The following is a 22237-nucleotide window of genomic DNA, read 5'->3' as shown; positions in this document are numbered from 1 at the left end:
TATGTAAGGCATTCATTCCAGAAATAATGCGTCGTTTTGCAGCCGATTGCATTAATGCCACCAACCATGAAACTCACAAGACTAACTGTTTAATGTGGTCAATCTACTGCAATTAGCACCTTGTTTTCTTTCGGCCATACTTACGGCTGTCAAGGAAATGCACATTGGCTAAGTTTGTGTGGTACTGCATACTATCCCATCTCGATTATTCGTTTTAGGACATTTGTCGTCGTCTAGAACCTGTCCCTGACCGCCAAATCTTGGTGAAGGTACGACTACTTCACTTTACCGGGTATTGGATGGCACCTTAGTTATTGCCTAAAACGGAAATTTAATTGGCACCCCTCGCACTTGTTGCGTGGCCTGCATGTTGGACATTTCCTCTTTTGTATATAGTGTTGCTGAAGCCTTTTTCCTAATTGGGTAAAGGTATTAGCAGCCAACTGCATAGTCCAAAAAACTAGTCGAAAAAATGCCAAAAGCAGTAACAAAACATACCAACTTTTGCCAAGTCAACTCAGATTTCTCCTCCTATCCACTAAATTTAGAGAAACTGCCAAATCTGGATATGTTTCGACCGGTCGCAAAATTATTATAAAATGGATCCCCCATTCCGGATCTTTGTTTTCTAACACCAGTCTACTCGCTTAACTTCAACTACCATGAAATTGACTGCCACATCTGCCACCTTGGTCTTGGCTCTCACAGCTGCCGTCAATGCTGCTCCTGCTCCATTTGAAGGAGAAACTGCTCTTACTAAGAGAGACATTTCTGCTGCCAATGAACTTGTTGTATCTATGAATGACTTTGTTGCCAAGAGAGATACCATGAGTGCTGATGAGATCATGAAGAGAGAAAACAAAATTGTTACCGATGTTTTGTCTTTAATCAAAAACTTTGGTTTCGCACCTCAAATTATTCTGTACCTTGTTTCCGATCCAGTATTTGGTCCTATCACTCAAAAGACCATTGTCTACCTTATCCAGCACGGATTGATCAACCTTGGTACTTTGCTTAAGGCTTTGAACGACTCTGGTTTGGCGGTGCTGGTCATTAAAGGTCTTATCAACGACTGTCAACTTTACCAAGAAATTTTCAAAATTGCCGAGCAATACATTTCTGATTTGATTGGAAAGCTTAAGGCTAAGATTACCGGCAAGAGAGAGATCGAAGAACTTGAATCTGCTGAAATTCTGTTGCCAGAAGTTGAAAAGAGAGATGCTTATGACGTTCTTGTCAGTGTGATGGAATCGTTGAAAACTTCTGGATTGGCCGACCAAGTTGTGCAAGCTTTGGTTACCGACCAAGGTTTCTTGACCTTTGGTGCTGACTTGATCAAACAATTGTTCAGCAGTGGTGCTCTTACCATCCCACAACTTATCTCCGACCTTGCTGCTTCCGGCTTGGTTCCATCCTTGTTCAAGGCTTTCTTCAACCTTGGTACATTGAATGATGTGATCACCACTGCTTTGGCTGCCGCTTCTGGAAAGTGTGGTGGACCAGTTTCTGGATCTGTGAAATCTTCTGCTACCCCAACTAAATCTGGAACCACTCCAAGCTCCACTGGAAAAGGTGCTTGCAGAAAGAGAAGAAGATCTTACAACTACTAATTCGCTTCACCCATTCAAAAAGTACCCATAATGACGTGTTAGACCTATTACCCAATTTTCTTTTGTACTGTTGGTCCATTCAAAATTATTTATCTGTCTACAAGTATACCCTTTAACATTAGGATGACTATTGGCTGCAGGTGGCCATTAGACACCTACCCTGAGAAATGCTTACTAGATGGTGTTATGCTCATCGGCTATGGACCGGTCTTAATATAAGATGTTTGAAATAATGTAGGTGCAACTATGGTTGCAACCAATTTCCTAATCGGGAAAAACAGAATGGATTTTCAAGAGAATAGCAAGTAGGCCCTACTTTATTGTGGAAGTCTATGAATACTTTTTTTTCTACTCACCTAGAACGGTCTGTCAGTTTAAGATCCCAAAATTCAAAAAAATGAAAATTCGAAAAATTTTAAAATTACAAAATCTGAAAGAATTGAAAATCTTGTATTTTAAAAAGTCGTAAAACGTAATGAATCCAAGCTAATCTTGTCAGTCCAGATGCTCTACTTGTGGCTTGGAATCCACGTCCAACTCCATATCAAAGGCTTTTTCACCATCAAAAATCCGAGCGATTTCCTCTAATGAGTAGCCCTTCGTTTCTGGATAGAAAAGGTAGGTGTTGACGCAAATGATAGCCAACAAGACACAGAACACAATGTAGTACTTCCAGCCAATTCTGTCCAAAGCAATTGAGTTGCAAAAAGCCGCAATTATCAACGAACCATAGACTCCCATCAACTCGGCAGTGACACCTTTGGAACGCAAAAAATAAGGAAAGATCTCTGTAGGATATGCCAAGAGCAATGGAGTATAGGCAATATCGTAGTGGAAGTAAAAAATGAAAATGAACCCAACCACAGCTCGACCAGCTGCCGTATTTTTCGTCTCATCAAAAACTGCAGAACAAGCAGTCCAGATGATATACGATACAAGCATTCCAACACCGGACCAAAGAAACAAGGTTCTTCTTCCAAACCAGTCCACCAACAACGCAGCAGAGGCAGCTGCCAAAAGATTGAAGATTTGAAGCAAACCATTTATCAACGTTTGCATCGATGAGTCAGTAATTCCTATAGTGTCCAATACCAAAGTCAAATAATAAGACACAACGGCAATACCATTCCATTGAGCAAACACCCCAAGACTCACAGCAATATAAGTACGTTTTCTGTTACCTGGTGTTGAAATCAAATCGCTCCACCTAGACTGTTTTGCAGCCTTTTCTGTCTCCAAAGCAGTTACAATTTCTGTCAATTCCACCTTGACCAATTCTGAGTTTTCGTCTCCACCAGCATGATACTCGACAAGCAAAGCCCGTGCTTCATCCATTCGATCTTTAGATACTAGCCAACGAGGACTCTCTGGAACAAGCCACAAAAATATGAGCTGAACACATGGGAACCCAGCTTGCAAGATAGTGGGAATTCTCCATGCCCAAGTATCTCCTCTGCCGTCGGTTCCATAGCAAGTCCACGACGCCAAGATAGCACCAAGGTAATATCCACACCAGTAAAGTGAAGTCATTTTACCTCGAAAAGTAGGGTAAGACATTTCTGCTATTAATAACGGTGCAGGTTGAACTGCCAACATTCCAGCTGCTCCAACGATAAACCGCGACACAATTAGCTGGGCAACTGTAGTAGCTGTAGCTTGGATAATTGTAGCAATGACAATTCCTATCAATCCAGCAAATATGGTCAATTTTCTTCCATACTTATCGGTACACCATCCGCAAAAAGGAAGTACAATAAAACAGCCACAATTTTGCGCTGCATTGACAAAACCAAGCATTGTCCCTTCTGGATGATGGAAATAATCTTTCCATTCTGTCAAAGACTGCAAACCGTTCATCAAGGACCCATCGTACCCAGCAGTTGCTGACGAGAGAAGTGGTACAACCAACAACAAATTGAGTGTTAAAAGGTGCCTAACCCTAAACCAGGGAACACCATGGTCAGGCAACACCTCCGCAATAGCTGGACCCACAATTTCACTTATACTTGAAGACTTAAATTTCATGGTTGACCTTCAGCTGGTGGAGTCCATTTCTTATATAGATCAGCTAATCCTTATGGTTGTGGGGGAGAAAAGTATGGATTGAGCCGCTTAGAGGTGTTCATTTGGTGGAGAAAGGTGTACTGTCTCCGTGATTTTTCACAACCTGCATCCGCCTCGATGCAAGATCTACCCCACAATAACGAGGTGGGGTGCGCGTAATTTACGGGATCCTGTATGCATTACAAGTTTTGGGTGCAAATTTATTCTATGGGCAGCAGAAGCCACCATCAACGATAAAATCGCTTCCCGTAGTATACGTGGAAGCATCACTAGCCAAGTACAAGTAAATACCCTTCAACTCTCTAGGATCAGCATCTCTGTGAAGCGGGATCATTTTGAACCAAGCTTCCTTCATCTCAAATGGACAATCACCAGAAATAGGTGTATCAATGTATCCTGGAGAAACCGAATTGACCCTTGCAAAGTCTGCCCACTCAACAGCCAATGACTTGGCCAAGTGGATCACAGCAGCTTTTGAGGCATTGTAGCACGCTTGCTGCTGGGGAATGTTAACAATATGTCCCGACATGGAACCGGTGAAAATAAGATTTCCAAATCCTTGTTTCTTGAACACATTTCCAGCAGCTCGGGCACAATAATAAGCACCGTTAAAGTCAGTGTCGACCACATCGTGCCATTCAGCCAAAGTTTGGTCCAAACCACCGGCTTTCGCAGGAATACCAGCATTCGCAATCATCACATTCAACTGGCCAAATTTCTCAACTGTGTTGGTAACACCTGCTTCAACTTGTTCCCACGACTTGACATCCACTTTGAGCGCATGGGCTTCAACTCCATACTTTTGGGTTAATTCCTCCGCAAGATCTTTTGCAAGAGGATTGTTGTGGTACCATAAGCTGAGATTGGCACCAGCTTCAGCGAGAGCTCTCGCAACCTCATGGGCGATTCCACCACTCGCACCGGTGATAATGACAGATTTTCCCTTCATAGAGAACATCTGGAACACGCTGTCGGGTAATTGAGGGTTTGGCTTTCTAATGGATTGCATTTTGGAATACTGGTGAGATGGGGAATGCTGGGTTTAAGTACCGCCGGGATTCTGTGCACCTGCCCCACAAAAATACCACAAAAATACCACACACTATCCCACCATGAAACGGATCGGAAATTCGGAAAGAGTATCGGAATGTTTAGTTGAGTCGACCATTCATTTCCTATATCCCTGAATAACTACCTTGATCACATCGGTCCGGCCTTCTTTGACAAGCTCGAATGCCTTTTCTGCGTCCTCAAATTTAAACCGATTCGTAATCAAACTTTTCACCTTGACTTTTCCAGATGCAACCAATTCAACAGCATTAGGGTAAACTCCACTACTGTAACGTATACTACCGGTCCAATTGAGCTGTTTGACAAGCGCTTCGGTGACAGGAAACGAAATGAACTCGCGACCCATTCCTGCCTGAACAAAACGGCCCTCGGGACAAGCGGCAAAAACTCCCACCTGAATACATGGTTCGGCTCCAGACGCTTCCAAAACAACGTTTGCGCCAGCTCCCAAGTCAAATTTGGACTTGATGTCTTTTGAGATGCGAATTGCAAATTCTTCAGCCGATTCATTTTCCTGTCTCATGCTCATTTTGTAGACATTATCGGCTGCGAAATTTGCTGCAAATTCCAATCTGCCATCAGAAATATCCACACCAATGACTTTTTTACATGCGTATGCCTTGGCCACCGACTGACATAAGAGTCCTATAGGACCACATCCAAATACCAACACTGAATCAGTGGCTTGAATTTGAGCTCGCTTACAGATTTGCACTGCCACCGCAACTGGTTCCACCAAAGCTGCTTCTTCCATGTCCATATGGTCTGGAATCTTGTAGCAGTAGTCGTAGGCAACATTGTAGTACTTGGCTAAAGTTCCATCCCACGGTGGTGTGGCTGCAAATACCATATCTTCGCAGTGGTTATATTTTCCATCTCTGCAGTGTGCGCAGTACCTACATGGAACCCCAGGCTCAATTGCAACTCTATCGCCAATTTTCAAGTTTGGGACCTCAGACCCAGTCTCCACCACTACTCCGCTTGATTCGTGGCCCAAAACCATGTCGGTGCCTTCCTCCAAGATAAACTTTCCAATTCTTCCTCGCTGCCAGTAATGAACATCGCTGCCGCAGATTCCCGTTTCGGAAACATTGACCCTCACTTCCTTGGGTCCCAAAGCCGCAATTGGCCGATCTTCAAAGACCACATTCTTCACAGACTTTAATACAAACGCAGGGTTGCTGAACGACTCCATTGAAGGATAAATTCGTCCCCCCGCATTTTTATATATCTGCTCGGAAATCTGTGCCCCTCTCACTGTCCCGTCAAACTTTCCGGCGGACCACAGTCTCCGTACTTTAAAAAGGGGTTGTGGCCAAAATCCCAAACTATGATCCAAGAATACGCTAACCGGGCAGTACAGTGCCTCGAAAACTCCGAAAACGACCGGGTTTTGATCGCTCTTGCTGGAGTACCGGGGTCGGGAAAATCGACCATTGCGAACAGAATCTCAAACTACATGAACACCAATTCAAATGTAAAGTGTACCGTGGTGGGAATTGATGGGTTTCATCTTTCGAGAGACCAGCTCCGAAAGCTACCAAATCCCGAATTTGCTTTTGCCAGAAGAGGTGCACCATTTACGTTCGATGCGGAGGCCGTGGTGCGGTTTGTCCGCCGGTTGCGAAAAACCTGTCAAAATTGTCAACGCGGGGTAATATATGCACCTTCATTTGATCACAAACTAAAAGATCCCGTGCCCAATGGGGTGACCATAGAACCTGAGACCAGTATTGTTATCATCGAGGGTCTCTACCTCTTGCTAGATCTCGAACCGTGGAAAGAAATCGCTTCTTTGGTTGACGAAAAATGGATGATAAAAGCCGACCTTGAAGTGTGCCGTACCAGAGTTGCAAAAAGACATGTTGAGGCAGACATCGAGCATGATTTGGAGCTGGCGTACAAACGGGTAGACTCCAACGACATTGTAAACGCAAAGTTTATTTTACAGCACACGGCGTCGGTTGTGGATACATACTTGCTATGAATGAGCGGACTTCTGTCACCCTCTCCGCGATTGCGAGCATTTTTCCACCTTCCCCTATAAAAGATGAGTACTCCTAACAATCGGCAATGCTCTACCAAAACGAAAACGCTCCAGTACAGCAATTCTTCAGTCTTGCCAAGAAAGTATCGTTGGTGACTGGAGGGTCTCGAGGCATTGGCTTGGCTGCGGCTACTGGTCTTGCAGAAGCTGGATCTGACATTGCCATAACCTACAATACTTCTTCTCAGGAAACAATTGATCAACTCAAAGCCGAATTTGAGGGTCTAGGAGTCAACTTCAAGGCTTATAAGTGTAATGTTTGCGACAAGAATGCCATTCAAAAGTGTGTGGAGGAAGTATTGAAGGACTTTGGCCGGCTAGATGTAGTAGTACCAAATGCTGGAATTGCATGTCATGTACCAGCCGAGGACTTTACCGAAGAAGAATATAGAAATATCATGGCGGTGAATTTGGACGGAGCATTTTTTACGGCGCAAGCTGCTGCGCAGGCATTCAAGAAACAAAAAGCTAGTGGAATTTTGCAGCAAGGTCGCATCGTATTCACGGCTTCTGTGTCTTCATTAATTGTCAACCACCCACAAAAGCAGGCTCCTTACAACGCTTCCAAGGCGGGACTAGTGCGTTTGGCCAAGTGTCTTGCTGTTGAATGGGTCGATTTCGCTAGAGTAAATTGTGTTTCTCCAGGGTACATCGACACCGATATGTTGGATGTTCATCCCAAAGAATGGAGAGATACCTGGTTTGCACAAATTCCAGCCCAGCGTCTCTGCCAGACATACGAGCTCAAGGGAGTATATGTCTTTTTGGCTAGCAATGCCTCGTCGTATATTACTGGCGAAGAACTTGTGGTTGGAGGTGGATATACATTGCGTTAAGTCAAATTAAATTGTTGTTCCAAATCAAACGAAACAGGCCAAAGCATGCTGTGTAATTGTAGAAGCTGAGATGTAGGACTTTCATCGGTAGCTGTTGGTTCTGGAGATGTAGCGTTTGGTTGAGTGTACAAGTAGCCATGGCCGAGCGTCGATATAAGGTCCAGAAGTTTTGCTGCTGAAGGGCAGATGGAAGTCAATGAAGCAATGATGTTTTGGGCTGTTATCACGTCGTTTCGCCAACTGTCGGCATTTGCTGAAGAAGGATTGTTTCTCAAACAAACCAATGGCATGAGAGCAGCAGGAACGACAAAGCATAGAGTGTACCAAGTCTCCATACGATTATGGTCTGGCTTCGAGCACCAGAAATGGTTCATGCTTTTGATCACTTTTGAGCATTCTTGCAAGCAGATTTCTCCAGCTTGGCGCTCATACTGGTCGCTAGAGTCCTGACTCGAAATAACCACTCTCTTCAACAAAAACGTTCGGTACATTAAGATTCGCAAGTTGCGAAACCTCCATTCGAGCTCACATTTGCTCAACTTGAACTTGTCTCCAACTGAAGCACTTTCGTCATAGTATGGAGGAACTAGTTTCTTCCACCGCTCGAGGTACTTTTTGTCCCGAGCCAAGAGCTGCGATGCTGAAGGAAACGGATCGGTAATTATCCTTTCATAGATTCCATTCGTCAATAAATGTAGAAGTGACTGAAGCCGGACACTGGTGTATATTGTAGGTTCATTTTCGGGAACGGGCATTTGCTTGGTGAGAGCCGTCAAGCAAGAATCGGGAATATTCATAGGAAGGCTGGTATCAATGCCAGCACAGGGAATACAGAGCGGTCTTCCAAAAGTGATATTTTGACCACAGTCAAAAATGTAAAGGCACCACCATATCCGCCGTCGCATTTCCTTCTCCAAGAGTGACTCTCCATGGCGATCTATTTCTCGATGAATGCCTAAACCCAATGCCATTCGAACCGCCAACCCCAAGTAGCTGTAACCAGAATTTGGTTTATCTCTTTTTTGAAGATAATTGGACATTAATGTGATGGTAGTAACCAAAGTAAGATTTCCTCTCTCCATTATTTCCATGGAAAGTTTTGATTTTGCCAACTCAAAAAGAGTCAAGTCGTCATTTTGCTCCGGAGAAACCCCAGACATGAACGATCCTATGGCTGCAACCATATACATCAAGCTTTCCCATCCTTGTGGAGGCACTATAATCTCATTGAAATGAGCCATGAAAATAGGCTCATAAATAATGGGATAAGAAACATGGAAAGTCTGGAAATACTGGTTAATATATCCCTCCAATGTGTTCCTCGGAATATTTGTCAACACCTCTTCATTAACATGATTTCCATCTCCACCATCTCCATGCGGCTTGTGAAAAAAGAATCCACCACCAACCAAGTTGATAAGAGCTGCGCTTGACGGTGAGCCCAAATACCCGTTGGTGTCCATTGTCGCTATTCCATCAATTATGGACGCTTGACGGTTTCCATGGGGGAGATTTCTTTCGTCCCAATTGTAAGACACTGGTGAGAGATCTGTACTTGATTTATGAGAACCATTTTCTGTGACACTCGAAGGAACTAGCTGAGGAACCTGAAGATCTTCCAAACCATCGTCGATCGTCAAGAGGTTTTTAATATTGTTTTTAGTTGGTGAACTGTTTTTTTGAGTTGGTGAACTTTGGGTGGTGGTGAACAGATCTATCAACTCATCTATATTCGAGCCATTTTTGATTTCTTGTACCATTCGTGAAATATCCATCGTTGGAAAGTGCCGCTGAATCACCTTTCGGCTGATTCGAAGCTCCTCTTCAACCTGTGTAAGGTGCTTCCTAGTCAATGGGCTTCTATTCGTCTTCTCATAGAGACAATGTCGATGATGTTTTAGACATAAAGAACATGTAGGTACGTCACGAGAACATTTCAGACGTCTTCTTTTGCACTCGTTACACGCAAACTGAGAGTCATTGTCTTCACACACACGCTTACGCTGGGGGGATTCAGTCATGAAGCTTTCAGCGGAGGATCTCTGTTATAGTGCAGTCACGTGCACCCCGCAATCGGGTGCACTGTGCACCTGGGGTAATAGTTGATATTGGTGGGGTAAAGTATAGGTGTGGTCTGATGTGTTATTGAAGGCTTCGAAAATTGGTGGCCAGAAATGTTTTTTGTAGACAATTCAATTTGGAGAAATTTTGATTTTTGTACAAATTGTATATTTCAGATTAACAGATTATTTCACTCTACGCCGAGATGATTTCCAGTCAATTCCGTTTAGGCTCTCTAAAAAATTATGACATATCGATGTACGAGTGTAATGAGTATGAACTATGAGCGGATTTAATACATATAAGCCACAAACAAAAAAACTATCAACTTTTTTTCACATCGGGAATTGATGTCGCATTGTCGATAAAGTCAGAAATGTCAGTATAGCATAGTATGTCGCAAAAAGAGACTCTCTGATACATGTGGACCACAAAAGTCTACAGCCAGTGGGGGATCGTCTCTCAATATGATAGTTGAGACAAAAAAGTGCATTGGAATTTACTGCCATATGTCGAAAACTTTGCAGCCAAAAAAAGCAAGTACCTCGGAAAATCCTCGATCATTCTAATGTACCTTTTTCACGGTGTGCATACTTAAAGCAGTGTCAGTAATGGAGATTAGCAGACGATGCCATCCATTGAAAAATAACTAAGCTCTCTCGAGTTTCTGTACAGCAACGGCACTTATTTCGAAAAAAGACAAAGAAATGTCAGAACGAATATTAGCATTACCGGATCAAGATAAGAACAGACCGAGGTTTCCCTCGTGATTCTGGTAACCTTCTCTGGTAAGGCTTCTCTGATGAGTTTTTTCTGGTTGTCAATTGCTTCAGTACAGAACTTTGGCTATAAAATCTCAGTTGACAAACGAAGCGAAAGTTCAATATTCATGGTGGTTTGAAGGCTCCACAGTAGAGAATAAAGGATCTCTTTGACCTCAATGAGTGATGAAAATCAGAAGACGTGATGATAGTACGCTTCTTACGGCTAGGTACCACTTTAGTGTTCTTCCTAATTGGTTTCTGTTTCTTCCAATGCGGCTTTTTGCAAATTTGTGTAAGGTATTCGATTTTTGGACTCTTTTGATGTAAAGTAGTCAGAAAAAGCCTTTACGCATATACTTGGCCTCCACGGTGGCAACTGTTGGGTATTCCCCTCGATTCCATTAGTAATGTTTCATTGGTATACGGCACGGAGATACGCCTCACACTCATTATGTCCGCTTACTAAAATGACTAAAATGACAATCTGCCACAGCATAGGCACTGGAAATGTCATGGATGTGTGGGTATAAATTTGAGCCCTCCGTCATGATTCTGGAGTAGCAAATCAACAAACATGACCAAACAAACAATTTTTATTTCTGGTGGAAATCGTGGAATCGGTTTCGCATTGGTAGACTTATTCTCCAAAGACCCAGAAACCAAGGTTATAACCACTTCTAGATTCCCAGATTCTGCCACAGACTTGCAGGAGTTGGCAAAGAAAAGATTCAATGTTCAGTTCGTCAAGTTGGATATTGCTAGTGAAGACAGCATCAAGACTGCCGCGGCTGAAATCGCCAAACTCACCAGCCACATCGACGTCTATATTTCCAACAGTGCTTACATGAACTTGACAAAAACTTCGCAGACTCCAAGAGAGAGCTGGCTTGCTCATTACAACGTCAATGTTCTTGGCGCCATTCAGTTGTTTCAAGAATTGCTTCCGTTGATCAAAAAGAGCGATGTCAAGAAAGTAGTGTTCATTTCAAGTGCTGGAGGCTCGTTGAGTTCAGACATTCCAATTCCTGGCTCCGCTTACGGTCAGTCCAAAGCAGCCCTCAACTTTACTGCTCAAGACTTATCAAAGGAATTGGCGCCAGAAGGGTTCACCATTGTCCCGGTTCATCCTGGTGTGGTAGGCACTGAAAAGGGTGCGGAAGTAGGACAGCAAATTCTCAGCTTAGTGCCACAAATTGCCGAAGTGTTTGCTAGCATGCCTTCTTTGACGCCCCAGGAGTGTGCCGAGGCTTTGCAAAAGCTCATCAACAACTTGAAACCCGAAGACACTGGAAAGTTTTTGAACTTTGATGGTCTGGTTTTGCCTTGGTGAACTGTTGGTTCCGATCTTTTGTGACCGTGAAATGGTAAATCCTGCCTGACAAGATTGAGATTCATCTAAATATGGCGTAGTGCTTCATACAACCACAAATAGTAAATTCTATATGACCTGATAGTTCTTTATAAGATAGTAATTTCATATGACACAGGCACTTCTTTGCTCTCAAGAAGCTGTACGGTCGATATAAGCGTGTACTGTTAAGCTGTAAAAACATTATTCTGAACATTCTGAGAAGTTTCATTCGAAGAATCGCTGTGTAGTACTAACCAAAAACACAGTTTTGGTATCAATAATAACGAACTTCAAATATTTTGTATGTCTTTACTTCAGCTCTTATGCGTCAAGGTCTACTCCAACCAAGCACATAACATTCTGAAACAAAAAAATCAATGAACTGCTTCTCCCTGCTTCTTTTAATTTGGCTGCAAATGGATCTGATGACAGCTGAGCCCTGGGAAATAAGCTGTGTGCAGTCCCAAGATAATGGAGGTGGATATACGTGACGAAACTGGTTTCAAATATTACCGATTCGATGGGTATGTACCTTCGAATTCAATGATTAGAGGAATTCTTCCACACATCAAGATGTAAGGGTTTCGCCAACAAATATTATGAATTGCCAATTTAGTGGTCTTTGATTTTAGTTGTCCTAATGCGGCTTTTTGCAAAATTTTGTAGATTATTCCATTTTTGGTTTTTTTTTTGATTTAAAGTAGTCAGAAAAAGCCTCTTCGTGCGGGATTGACCCCCACAGTGGCAACTGTTGGGTGTTCCTCTCGATTCCATTAGTAATGTTTCATCAGTATACACCGGAGATATGCCTCACGTAGGACATATCTCCGCTGACTAAAATGACGAAACCAAAATGACTAAAATGAAAGCCTTCCACAGCATAGACACTGGAAAGGTCATGGATGTGTGGGTATAAATCTGAGCCCTCTGTCATGATTCAGAAGCATCAAAGCAACAAACATGACCAAACAAACAACTTTTATCTCAGGCGGAAACCGTGGAATCGGGTTCGCATTGGTAGAGTTATTCTCGAAAGATCCAGAAACCAAGGTTATCACCACTTCTAGGTTCCCAGAATCTGCCACGAAATTGCAGGAGTTGGCAAATTCAAAGTCTAATGTTCATTTCGTCAAGTTGGATATTGACAGTGAAGATAGCATCAAGACTGCCGCGGCTGAAATTGCAAAGCTCACTAGCCACATCGACATTTATGTTTCCAACAGTGCCTATATGAGCTTGAATCCGAAGGTTTTGAAGACTCCTAGAGACAGCTGGATTAGCCATTATACCACCAATGTTCTTGGTGCTTTTCAATTGTTCCAGGAGTTGTACCCTTTGGTCCAAAAGAGCGATGTCAAGAAAGTAGTCTTCATTTCAAGTGCTAGAGGATCCATCGCTTCTGACGCTCCAATGGCTGGTTCTGCTTACGGTCAGTCCAAAGCAGCTCTTAACTACACCGTCCGTGACTTGGCGAAGGAGTTGAAACCAGAAGGGTTCACCATTGTTCCTATTCATCCTGGTGTAGTGACCACCGAAAAGGGTGCCGAGGTGGGAAAGCAGATTGTCACCTTGATGCCGCACATGGCCAAAATGTTTGCTAGCATTCCGACGTTGACGCCCCCGGAGTGTGCTGAGGCTTTGCAAAAGCTCATCAACAACTTGAAGCCTGAAGACAATGGAAAGTTCTTGAACTTTGATGGCCTGGAGATCCCCTGGTGAAAGTGGAAAGACGGTCAACATCAATGACCAGGGTAACTTTGACCACAAAAGATATTTTATATGACCTGATAGTAACTTCCATATGATCTGATAGTGTTTTAGATTAGTAATTTCATATGGCAATTATCCCTTATTTGCTCTTGACCATAAACCACAATGCCCAAATACCCTGGATTGAGCACCAGCCAGCTGAAACCCGATCCAAACCTCCAAAATGAAGTTTTATTTGAGGAATTCAATGACTCAGCAGCAAACGTAGCTTTGAATCCTAATCAAAAACACATTCTTTAAGTAGCTATAGCTGGTAAGTCTGACCTTATCTGACGGATCCCAACGCTCGCTATTGCTTCAAGTAAAAAAATCGATTCAACATAGGTAATTCAGAAATATTGATCCTTGCCATTTTCTTCTCGCTTGGCTGCAAATTCTTCGCGACATTCACCTCACTACCGCACGTGATCTCTGTTTTGATTGTCGCGTCAACTTTTTGATTTTGCGACCTAAGACCATCTAATGCCAGGGTAAGTATCCAACCAAAAACCGCAAAAGTAACCGTAAAATGCTAACCCAGTGAAACCGTGACCATCCAAGCTGGACAATGTGGAAACCAAGTTGGTTTTCAGTATTGGAACCAATTGGCACAAGAACACGCCATTTCCATCGATGGTGAACGGTCGGTTTTTTCCACTCAAAACGTCTCTAACGGAGCCCCGAATGGCCAAGACAAGCCAAACGACCACCCAGAGTTGTTCTTTCACCAAACCAGTAATAACAGGTACACACCTCGTTCGGTGATGATAGATTTGGAACCATCAGTGATCACAAAATGCACCAATTCAATGCCCATGATCAACCCTCGCAACTTGCACGTGAGTGAGCAGGGTAATGGAGCCGGAAACAACTGGTTGAATGGGTATAGCTACGGCAGTCAGTACGAGGATGACTTGTTAAATCTCATTGATCGTGAATGTGACAAGTGCGACAACCTCAACAATTTGCAATTATTTCATAGCGTGGCGGGAGGCACAGGGGCTGGAATTGGCTCGTTTTTATTAGAGGCCCTCAATGACCGCTACGGTAGCAAAAAATTGATGAATACGTTTCTGATTTTCCCATCCAGTGAGGGCACTTCTGATGTGGTGGTACAGCCATACAACACTATGCTCACGTTAAAACGACTTATTGATTTTAGCGACGCAACCGTCGTGTTCGATAACGATGCGTTGACAGGCGTGGAGAATATGATAGTGAAAAACACTGGCTCCGATAGGGCCACCTCTGCATTCCAAGGACCCAACAAATTGATCGCCATGGCTCTGGCGAGCATCTCCAACCCTATTCGGTTTCCCGGCTACATGTACAGCTCCTATGAACTGATCTTGTCTACACTAGTGCCCACTCCCGATCTCAAGTTTCTTTCTGCAGCCATAGCTCCGGTATCTGAAATCGTGGGACACAATTCAACCCGATTGCATGCCATGAACGAGTACGATTTGATTCTCGAACTATTGGACGACAAGTACAAAATGAACCGTGTTTCAGAACCAGTTAACTACATAGCGATGCTCACCTACTTGATAGGTTCTGAGTCTCAACATGAGATCAGAAAGGGAATAATCAAAGCCCAAAGTCGAGTTCAATTTGTACCTTGGACTTCTTCTTCAGTCCATGTTGTCAGTGGACACAAACCCTACAGCGCTGGTTCGCTTACAGGAGTGCAGATATCGAACAATTCTTCTATCGCCAGTATGTTTACGAAGGTGGTGAAACAATTTGATCGTTTGGCCCAAAGAGGTGCCTACATTAACAACTATACCGAGTCCAACGATGCCGCTGAGCGCGCCAGAGTTCTTGAAATTTTCGCAGAATGCAAAGAGTCCGTTATCGGAGTAATCGATGAGTATCGGGCCTGTCAAGATCTTTCCTATTTGGACGATGCATAAAACTATGGCGCTCGAGTCACAATGGGCACCCGGGTTCATAACGACAGCCATACACCGAAGATACGTACGGCACGACTTGCAACCACATCAAGTTAGTAATCCCCCCTGACTCATCACATTTTCTTCCTCGTCAACACCATGTCTGAGTTTGTCCATGGCCATCTACTTTCTAAACGAGCATTGGCACGCAAGTCGTCGCATTTTGCTGCTATTGACAAATCTCCTCCCAAGGGATTCAAGCCTGCTGATAAGAATCTCATTCTCAGTTGGGGAACCCCTAACGATGGATTTTTTCCCATCGAGTCGATTGATCTTCAGTTGGTTGATTATCCATTTGAAAAGTCGTTATCTATGTCCATGACGAACGCATCGTTGGAATCGTTGGCTCTTTCAAAGACAAACGGAACCGTTGCCAATGACTCGCTGGGACCCAAAAAAATTACGATTAATCGTCGTAGTGAAGACGAAAAATTGATCGATATTGCCCATGGTCTTCAGTATTCTGAACCCAAGGGCCACCCTCAGATATTGCAGTTTACCCGCGAGTTCATATCTAAGATTCATCCTCCAAAGTACTCTGATTGGGACACTATTGTCACTACGGGCGCTTCGGATGGTCTCAACAAAGTTGCTGACGCATTGCTTGATCCTGGTGATGTCATTTTGATTGAAGAGTTCACGTTTACACCTTTCTTGGCTCATGTTGCCAATACTGGTGGTATTCCAGTGCCGGTCAGAATGAATTTGGACCCAACTCCGGACAAGAGCAATGGCCTTGATATTGATTACTTGACCGATTTGCTTGAAAATTGGGAAACCAAGAAGCCGGATTTGAAGAAACCAAAGGCATTGTACAGTATTCCCACCGGGCAGAATCCCACGGGTCTCACCCAAAGTTTGGAGTTCCGGAAAAAAGTGTATGCTTTGGCCGAAAAGCACGATTTTATTATCATTGAAGATGATCCTTACGGCTATTTGACTTTACCTCCGTACCTGAAGCCAGAAGGTGTCCTCAAACTTGATCTGTTTTTGACAGTGGAAGAATACCTTTCCAATCACCTCGTTCCATCGTATCTCACCTTGGATACTACTGGACGTGTTGTTCGTATTGAAACTTTTTCCAAGCTTTTTGCTCCGGGATTGAGAGTAGGTTTCGTTGTGGGCCACAAGAAAGTCACCGAGGTAATTGGGCAATATGCTGCCGTTGTGACACGGGCGCCCTCTGGTCTTTCGCAAATGGTGTTGAACAACGTTATTGAGCAGAAATACAAGGGCGTATATGGATGGCTCCAGTGGATATTGAAGATGCGTCTCACTTATACTCACCGTAGAGATGTGTTGGTCAATGCCATTGAGGAGCTGGATGCTTACAAGAAAAACTATGTGAGTATCATCGATCCTCGTGCTGGTATGTTCCTTTCTCTCGTGGTGAACTTTCCTCCAGGTACTCCAATTATCGAAAAGATCAGACTCTTGAACTGGAAGCTTCTCGCTTTTGGAGTCCATGCAGTGCCAGGAATTAATATGGCCACCGACAGTGAATTCAGCAAGGAAACTGCCAACTTTTTTAGACTTACAGTTGCAGCGGCTAATACTGACGAAGAGTTGATTGCAGCTGGAACCCAATTGGCAAAGGCGGTTACGGAATTTTTTGAAAACGGATTAGAGTTTTGATAGAGCATATGATAACTGTCTTCAATTGGATACACCACTATAACCTCTAATACGACTGTCTACCTTCTACCCTTCTTCTTGTCTACCCTTCTGCTTTCTCCTGCTTTCTTCTGTTGTTTCACTCTGCCACTCTTTATGTGCTCTACGTGCTACTCGCGCAGCCGTGCACCGATAGTCACACCGCAAGAACTCGCACGGAGACGAACGCCAACTTTAACCACGATGTCGTTCAACTTTTCCAACTTCACCAAAGACTTAAAGTCGCTCGGCGACAAGTTGGGCAATGAGTTCAACAGCGAGATTCTTCCATTTGCTCAGAGAACCTCCAGAATTGTTCAGGAGAAAATGGGGAAAATCAACGTGGATGAAATCAGTCAATTACCTAGTGAATATCTCGAATTAGCTGAGAGATGCAACAATATCGAAAAGTTGTATAAGAACGTGTTGAAGGTTACTTCTAACTACGAAAACGAGAGCTACGATTATCCCACAAATTTACAAGAATCCTTCACCGACTTTGGAAAGAACATCTCCAGTAGAGTATCCAATTTATCCAAAGCCACAACCCCCGCTGAGGCCCAAGCGGCGCTTATTAACCCAACCACTGGCGAGTTCAAGCCTCCAAAGACGTTGTACCACGCATTGGCCCGTGCGACCGACGCATCGGTTTTGACCAACAAATCACCAGAAAACCAGGACGATCATTTGGTGAAGGCATTGGACTTGTATTCGGGCGGAATCAACAAGATTGCCAACGCCAGATTGGGACAGGACCAATTGATCACGTCCAAATTCAACAAACCTCTTCTGTCGACGTTGCGCCAACTCATAAGCCAGAGTAACAATATCCAGAAGAAGGTGGAACAGAAGCGAATTGACTACGATATGGCTCGTGCCAACTTGTCCAGTAGCACCAATGCCACCAAGGAGCCACAATTGAGAGTAATAATGGAGAACGCCGAGGATGAATTTGCCAACACCGTTGAAGACGCTATCAACATCATGCAGAATGTGTTGGAGAATGCTAAACCATTGGAGGAGTTTCATGAGCTTATCAAGGCGCAATTGGCGTACCACAAGGTGGCTGCCGAGTTGTTGGGTGCGATGGTGAGTGACTTTGACAAGTTGGTTGAAGAGAACCAGAAGAAGTCGGATGCCAACAGAAGTAGTCGTGAATCCGGAGAATTTGATATTTGATAAATGATTACGATTCTCTATGTGACTCTCTATGACATTTCTATAACATTTTCTATGTCATTTCTATGACTTTTTCTATGACTTTTCTATGACTTTTCTATGACATTTTCTATGTACATTTGCTTCTCTAGTTCTGAACCTTCAATGCTTCGAGTCGCAAGTCTACGGGACTGGATCCTTCGTCAACGTAGCGTCCTTCCAAGAGTTTGGCATGAATTGACTGAAGTGCCCGTATGGTATCTTTAGTATTGATAACTGCTGAAATGTTAATTTCGTTGGCACCCTGAGAAATCATTTCAATATTGATGCGCTCATCGGCGAGAACCTTGAACATATTTCCTGCGATGCCGATGAAATTGACCAATTGCTTTCCTACCAAGGAGACAATAGCCATGTTTCTGGTAACGTCAAGTGTACCCATTTTACGCAACTCGAGAATTGCATTTTTGAGCTGATGTTCTTGATCTGGTTGGATTTGAAGTGCCATGGAAACATGAACTTCCGACGTAGATATCAAGTCAACTACCAATTTGTAGTTGTCGAGAGTGGTAAAGATATGTGCCAAGAAACCATGAGACAACGTTTTCTTGTTGGAGTGAATATTTATGACGACAATGTCCAGTTTGGCGGTGATGGCTGTGGCAGAACGTTTAGCGTGGGATGCAATGTAAGATGAAGGAAGAGTCTCATAAGCGGCTGGAGGATGTGGAGGAGTTTCCTCTCCTCTTCTGGCAATGTTATCAGGAAAAATGATGGTACCAGGACCAGCAGGATTATCAACATTTTTGATTCTGATGGGAATTTTGGCTTTTATGACTTGTTCCATGGTAAATGGATGTATGACTTCGGATCCATAATAGGTGAGTTCTGCTGCTTCCTCAGGTGTCACACTCTCGAGAAGTCTGGCATTTGGAACCTTACGAGGGTCTGCGGTGAATATTCCATCCACTTCTTTCCATACTTGCAATTCGTCAGCCTGAACTCCCACAGCCACCAAAGCGGCACAAAGATCAGTGTATCCTCTGCCCACGCCATTAAGCAAGCCTCCGGGAACCACACCAAAGTAACCAGTGAGCACGGGGATGACATCGTCGTCCAAGTTGCTTACACGACTACCAAGCTCTTTCGATAAGAACTTGTAGAAGTTGTCGTCAAAACCATTATTGAAGTCATAGTCCAAGGGAATGATGTTGGACAAGTCAATATAGGCAGATCTCAAACCATGGTCTTCCATCAATGCCGCCATGAACAAACATGACAATTTTTCACCAAGTGACATGATAGAATCAAGGGTCCGTGGGGAGATTTCTCCAATCACCTGTGACGCCTTGAGCAACTCCTCGCCTCTTGCTATCTCTTTCTTGGTATCAACTATGAGCTTCTGTAGTATCTCAGAGTCGTGTATGTATTTTTGGGCATTCTGAACGTGGTCGTCTTCGATAACATCAAGCAACGTTTTGTAATCACCATTATCATAGGCCACGTCAGCCGCTTTCAAAAGACGAGAGGTTGTGCCCTCACTCTTAGTGTGAGAGGATCTGGCAGAACACACAACAGCCACGCGGTGGTGGTTGGCAAATTCCTTGACAATATCATTTACAATCTTTTCTGGAAATTTTCCCACGGAAGTACCACCGTATTTCTGGATCACCCAGCCATTGTTCTTGGCCTGGAGGTCTAGCACCGAGTTGTACGACAGTTGTAGATCTGACATCTATTATTTCGTGAAGAATATGGGTGGGAGTGGTGGTTATATAAGGCTTGTGAGTCAGAGTGAAAATTCAGGCGCCGGAATCGGAGCCGCATGTGCAGGTTCTCCAAATCATTTGTGCTCCTCCACACACCGGAATGGGCTCATCGCGGTGGTACGACATCAAACCATGAAAAGGAAAACCGACTCGGAGAATGGGTCCGCCAAAAGAAACCATGTAGACAAGCCCGCCGAGTACACCTCGTCTGAAATCAAAGAGTTCTTCAACCAAAAATTGTGGGATGAAAAATTCCAGTCGCAGCTCGAATCGCAAGTGAGTCTGAGTCAACCGTACCGATGGGGAACTATCACCGACTTGATGGACCCCCAGTTATTGAAAAACGTTCGAAATGAGGTGTTGCTGGAGATAGCGTTCACAAAAAAGGAGACAGATATATACAAAGTTTTCCAGTCTGGCGATCTAGCCAATCTATCAGGTCTCAACTGGGACGACTTGTCGAGGTTACCATCACTTTATAAGCTTCGAGCCGCCATATATTCCGAAGAATTTCGAGACATGATTTCTGGAGTCACCAAGTGTGGCAAATTGAGTGGCTTGAAGACAGATATGTCTATTAACACCTACAATAAAGGGTGCCATTTATTGACCCACGACGACGTAATTGGGTCCCGTCGCTTGAGTTTCATATTATATCTTCCCGAACCTGGAAAAAAATGGAAACCATCCTATGGCGGTGCCCTTCGTTTGTTTCCTGCTGTGGTCCCAAACGTACCCCATACCGATTATCTGGCTAAACTTGTGCCTCAGTTCAACCAAATTGCATTTTTCACAGTCCAACCAGGTCTTTCTTTTCATGATGTTGAAGAAGTGAGGGAAGATAGACAGCGACTCTCCATTCAAGGCTGGTTCCATATCCCCCAACCAGGCGAGCCAGGGTACGTTAAGGGTGAGCAGGAGGCCACTGAAGCACGCAGTACTCTTCAGCAATTGCAAAGCAAAGAACTTCAAGAGTACGATTTTCCCAAACCTGTCAGAAACGATTTTTCACCATTGGAAGTTGAAACCTTGCTAGAGAAGAAGACGCTATCTGCTGATGAGACGGAGTACTTATCGAAGTTTTTGAATGTTGAGTACTTGAAACCTGGAAACTTGGAAAGATTGCAAACCACATTTCTCGACGAATCCATTGTGGAATTGACCAATATTTTCAACGCAGAATATGCAAAAGTTCTCCATAGGTCTCTAAGACATACCGAGCTCGAGACTGATACTCCCCAAACTTCCAAGGACATTCAATTTCCATGGAAATGTGCGGTTCCCCCACACAAGCAGCGTTACATGTACATAGACGGAACATCCACATTGGACATGTCAGAAAAAGGTGTCAAATTTGCGAATGCCATTGGCCCCAGCGAGGCTCCAAACTTCTCAGTGACCAGCCAAGCACATCAATTGAGCGACACAGACCGAAAGTTATGCGAAATTTCATCATTTATCAAATCTAGAGCTTTTCGCAAATGGCTCGTGCAAGTCACCGGTCTCGTTCCTACTAGTGATCAAGTTTTAGCCCGAAGATTCAGACCAGGCCACGATTTCATACTTGCTACAACCACAGAAAAGGACCTAGCGCGAGAAAATGAGCTCAATCTTCTTCTAGAAGCGACTTTCAACCTCACACCAACGGCTGCAAATTCCAAAACCTGGGCTCTGGGAGAATTTGGAGGCTACGAGTTGTGCATGCACAACGACGACGAACAAGACGAAGACGATCCTGCCATATATAGAGGCGGAAACGATGACAGCAGCGTTCTCTATACAGGCCAATGTCAATGGAACACCTTGTGTCTCATGTTGCGAGACCCTACAGTGTTGAAGTTTGTAAAATATGTGAGCGTCAATGCCAAAGGGTCAAGGTGGGACATTTCGTGTCAATGGAACGTCCAAGGAGAGGAGGAGGCAGAGGAAGAGAACTGAAAAAAGTTGCAAGATTTTTTTTGCAATTTTTTTGTTGCGATTTTTGCAATTCGATGTTCATCTTAATGTTGCAATTTTCAGCTCTGATCACATGGGACTGCGATCACATGTCAAAACTATGTAAACTAATTAATGAAGAAAATTGTTGTCTCGGCAACTCACAGCTCTACAATGATCAACCTCCTCTTCTCTTCTCAGCCCCACTTACAGATCC

General features: G+C 43.8%; 14 protein-coding genes across 14 annotated transcripts; 9 read left to right on the top strand and 5 right to left on the bottom strand. All coding sequences in view use genetic code 12, as the record gives it.

Annotated features, from left to right (window-relative positions):
- Positions 1-662: 662 nt before the first annotated feature.
- PGUG_05390 (uncharacterized protein) lies at positions 663-1610 on the top strand (the record flags this gene model as incomplete). Its single annotated transcript, XM_001482320.1, has 1 exon — positions 663-1610. One exon carries the CDS (start codon positions 663-665, stop codon positions 1608-1610), a length of 948 nt encoding a protein of 315 aa, XP_001482370.2.
- A 495-nt stretch (positions 1611-2105) lies between these two features.
- PGUG_05389 (uncharacterized protein) lies at positions 2106-3635 on the bottom strand (the record flags this gene model as incomplete). Its single annotated transcript, XM_001482319.1, has 1 exon — positions 2106-3635. The coding sequence occupies one exon, from the start codon at positions 3633-3635 to the stop codon at positions 2106-2108; it is 1530 nt and encodes a 509-aa protein (XP_001482369.2).
- A 244-nt stretch (positions 3636-3879) lies between these two features.
- PGUG_05388 (SDR family oxidoreductase) lies at positions 3880-4683 on the bottom strand (the record flags this gene model as incomplete). Its single annotated transcript, XM_001482318.1, has 1 exon — positions 3880-4683. One exon carries the CDS (start codon positions 4681-4683, stop codon positions 3880-3882), a length of 804 nt encoding a protein of 267 aa, XP_001482368.1.
- Positions 4684-4842: 159 nt separating this feature from the next.
- Positions 4843-5940, bottom strand: PGUG_05387 (NAD(P)-dependent alcohol dehydrogenase; the record flags this gene model as incomplete). Its single annotated transcript, XM_001482317.1, has 1 exon — positions 4843-5940. One exon carries the CDS (start codon positions 5938-5940, stop codon positions 4843-4845), a length of 1098 nt encoding a protein of 365 aa, XP_001482367.1.
- A 135-nt stretch (positions 5941-6075) lies between these two features.
- Positions 6076-6732, top strand: PGUG_05386 (uncharacterized protein; the record flags this gene model as incomplete). Its single annotated transcript, XM_001482316.1, has 1 exon — positions 6076-6732. One exon carries the CDS (start codon positions 6076-6078, stop codon positions 6730-6732), a length of 657 nt encoding a protein of 218 aa, XP_001482366.2.
- An 86-nt stretch (positions 6733-6818) lies between these two features.
- PGUG_05385 (uncharacterized protein) lies at positions 6819-7628 on the top strand (the record flags this gene model as incomplete). Its single annotated transcript, XM_001482315.1, has 1 exon — positions 6819-7628. One exon carries the CDS (start codon positions 6819-6821, stop codon positions 7626-7628), a length of 810 nt encoding a protein of 269 aa, XP_001482365.1.
- Positions 7625-9649, bottom strand: PGUG_05384 (uncharacterized protein; the record flags this gene model as incomplete). Its single annotated transcript, XM_001482314.1, has 1 exon — positions 7625-9649. One exon carries the CDS (start codon positions 9647-9649, stop codon positions 7625-7627), a length of 2025 nt encoding a protein of 674 aa, XP_001482364.2.
- A 1378-nt stretch (positions 9650-11027) lies between these two features.
- Positions 11028-11783, top strand: PGUG_05383 (SDR family oxidoreductase; the record flags this gene model as incomplete). Its single annotated transcript, XM_001482313.1, has 1 exon — positions 11028-11783. One exon carries the CDS (start codon positions 11028-11030, stop codon positions 11781-11783), a length of 756 nt encoding a protein of 251 aa, XP_001482363.2.
- Positions 11784-12764: 981 nt separating this feature from the next.
- Positions 12765-13523, top strand: PGUG_05382 (SDR family oxidoreductase; the record flags this gene model as incomplete). The annotated part of the gene is made up of 1 exon (XM_001482312.1): positions 12765-13523. The coding sequence occupies one exon, from the start codon at positions 12765-12767 to the stop codon at positions 13521-13523; it is 759 nt and encodes a 252-aa protein (XP_001482362.2).
- A 794-nt stretch (positions 13524-14317) lies between these two features.
- TUB4 (gamma-tubulin) lies at positions 14318-15466 on the top strand (the record flags this gene model as incomplete). Its single annotated transcript, XM_001482311.1, has 1 exon — positions 14318-15466. The coding sequence occupies one exon, from the start codon at positions 14318-14320 to the stop codon at positions 15464-15466; it is 1149 nt and encodes a 382-aa protein (XP_001482361.2).
- Positions 15467-15604: 138 nt separating this feature from the next.
- On the top strand, positions 15605-17140 carry ARO9 (aromatic-amino-acid:2-oxoglutarate transaminase; the record flags this gene model as incomplete). The annotated part of the gene is made up of 1 exon (XM_001482310.1): positions 15605-17140. One exon carries the CDS (start codon positions 15605-15607, stop codon positions 17138-17140), a length of 1536 nt encoding a protein of 511 aa, XP_001482360.2.
- A 135-nt stretch (positions 17141-17275) lies between these two features.
- Positions 17276-18337, top strand: GVP36 (Gvp36p; the record flags this gene model as incomplete). Its single annotated transcript, XM_001482309.1, has 1 exon — positions 17276-18337. The coding sequence occupies one exon, from the start codon at positions 17276-17278 to the stop codon at positions 18335-18337; it is 1062 nt and encodes a 353-aa protein (XP_001482359.2).
- Positions 18338-18464: 127 nt separating this feature from the next.
- HOM3 (aspartate kinase) lies at positions 18465-20051 on the bottom strand (the record flags this gene model as incomplete). Its single annotated transcript, XM_001482308.1, has 1 exon — positions 18465-20051. One exon carries the CDS (start codon positions 20049-20051, stop codon positions 18465-18467), a length of 1587 nt encoding a protein of 528 aa, XP_001482358.2.
- Positions 20052-20070: 19 nt separating this feature from the next.
- On the top strand, positions 20071-22023 carry OFD1 (oxidative DNA demethylase; the record flags this gene model as incomplete). Its single annotated transcript, XM_001482307.1, has 1 exon — positions 20071-22023. One exon carries the CDS (start codon positions 20071-20073, stop codon positions 22021-22023), a length of 1953 nt encoding a protein of 650 aa, XP_001482357.2.
- Between the last annotated feature and the right edge of the window lie 214 nt (positions 22024-22237).

The sequence above is a fragment of the Meyerozyma guilliermondii genome, genomic scaffold, assembly GCF_000149425.1.
Source record: "Meyerozyma guilliermondii ATCC 6260 scaffold_7 genomic scaffold, whole genome shotgun sequence".
In the NCBI taxonomy this organism is placed as follows: domain Eukaryota; kingdom Fungi; phylum Ascomycota; class Pichiomycetes; order Serinales; family Debaryomycetaceae; genus Meyerozyma; species Meyerozyma guilliermondii.
Note: the sequence above shows the minus strand (reverse complement) of the source record. Positions and strands in the feature narration are given on the sequence as shown.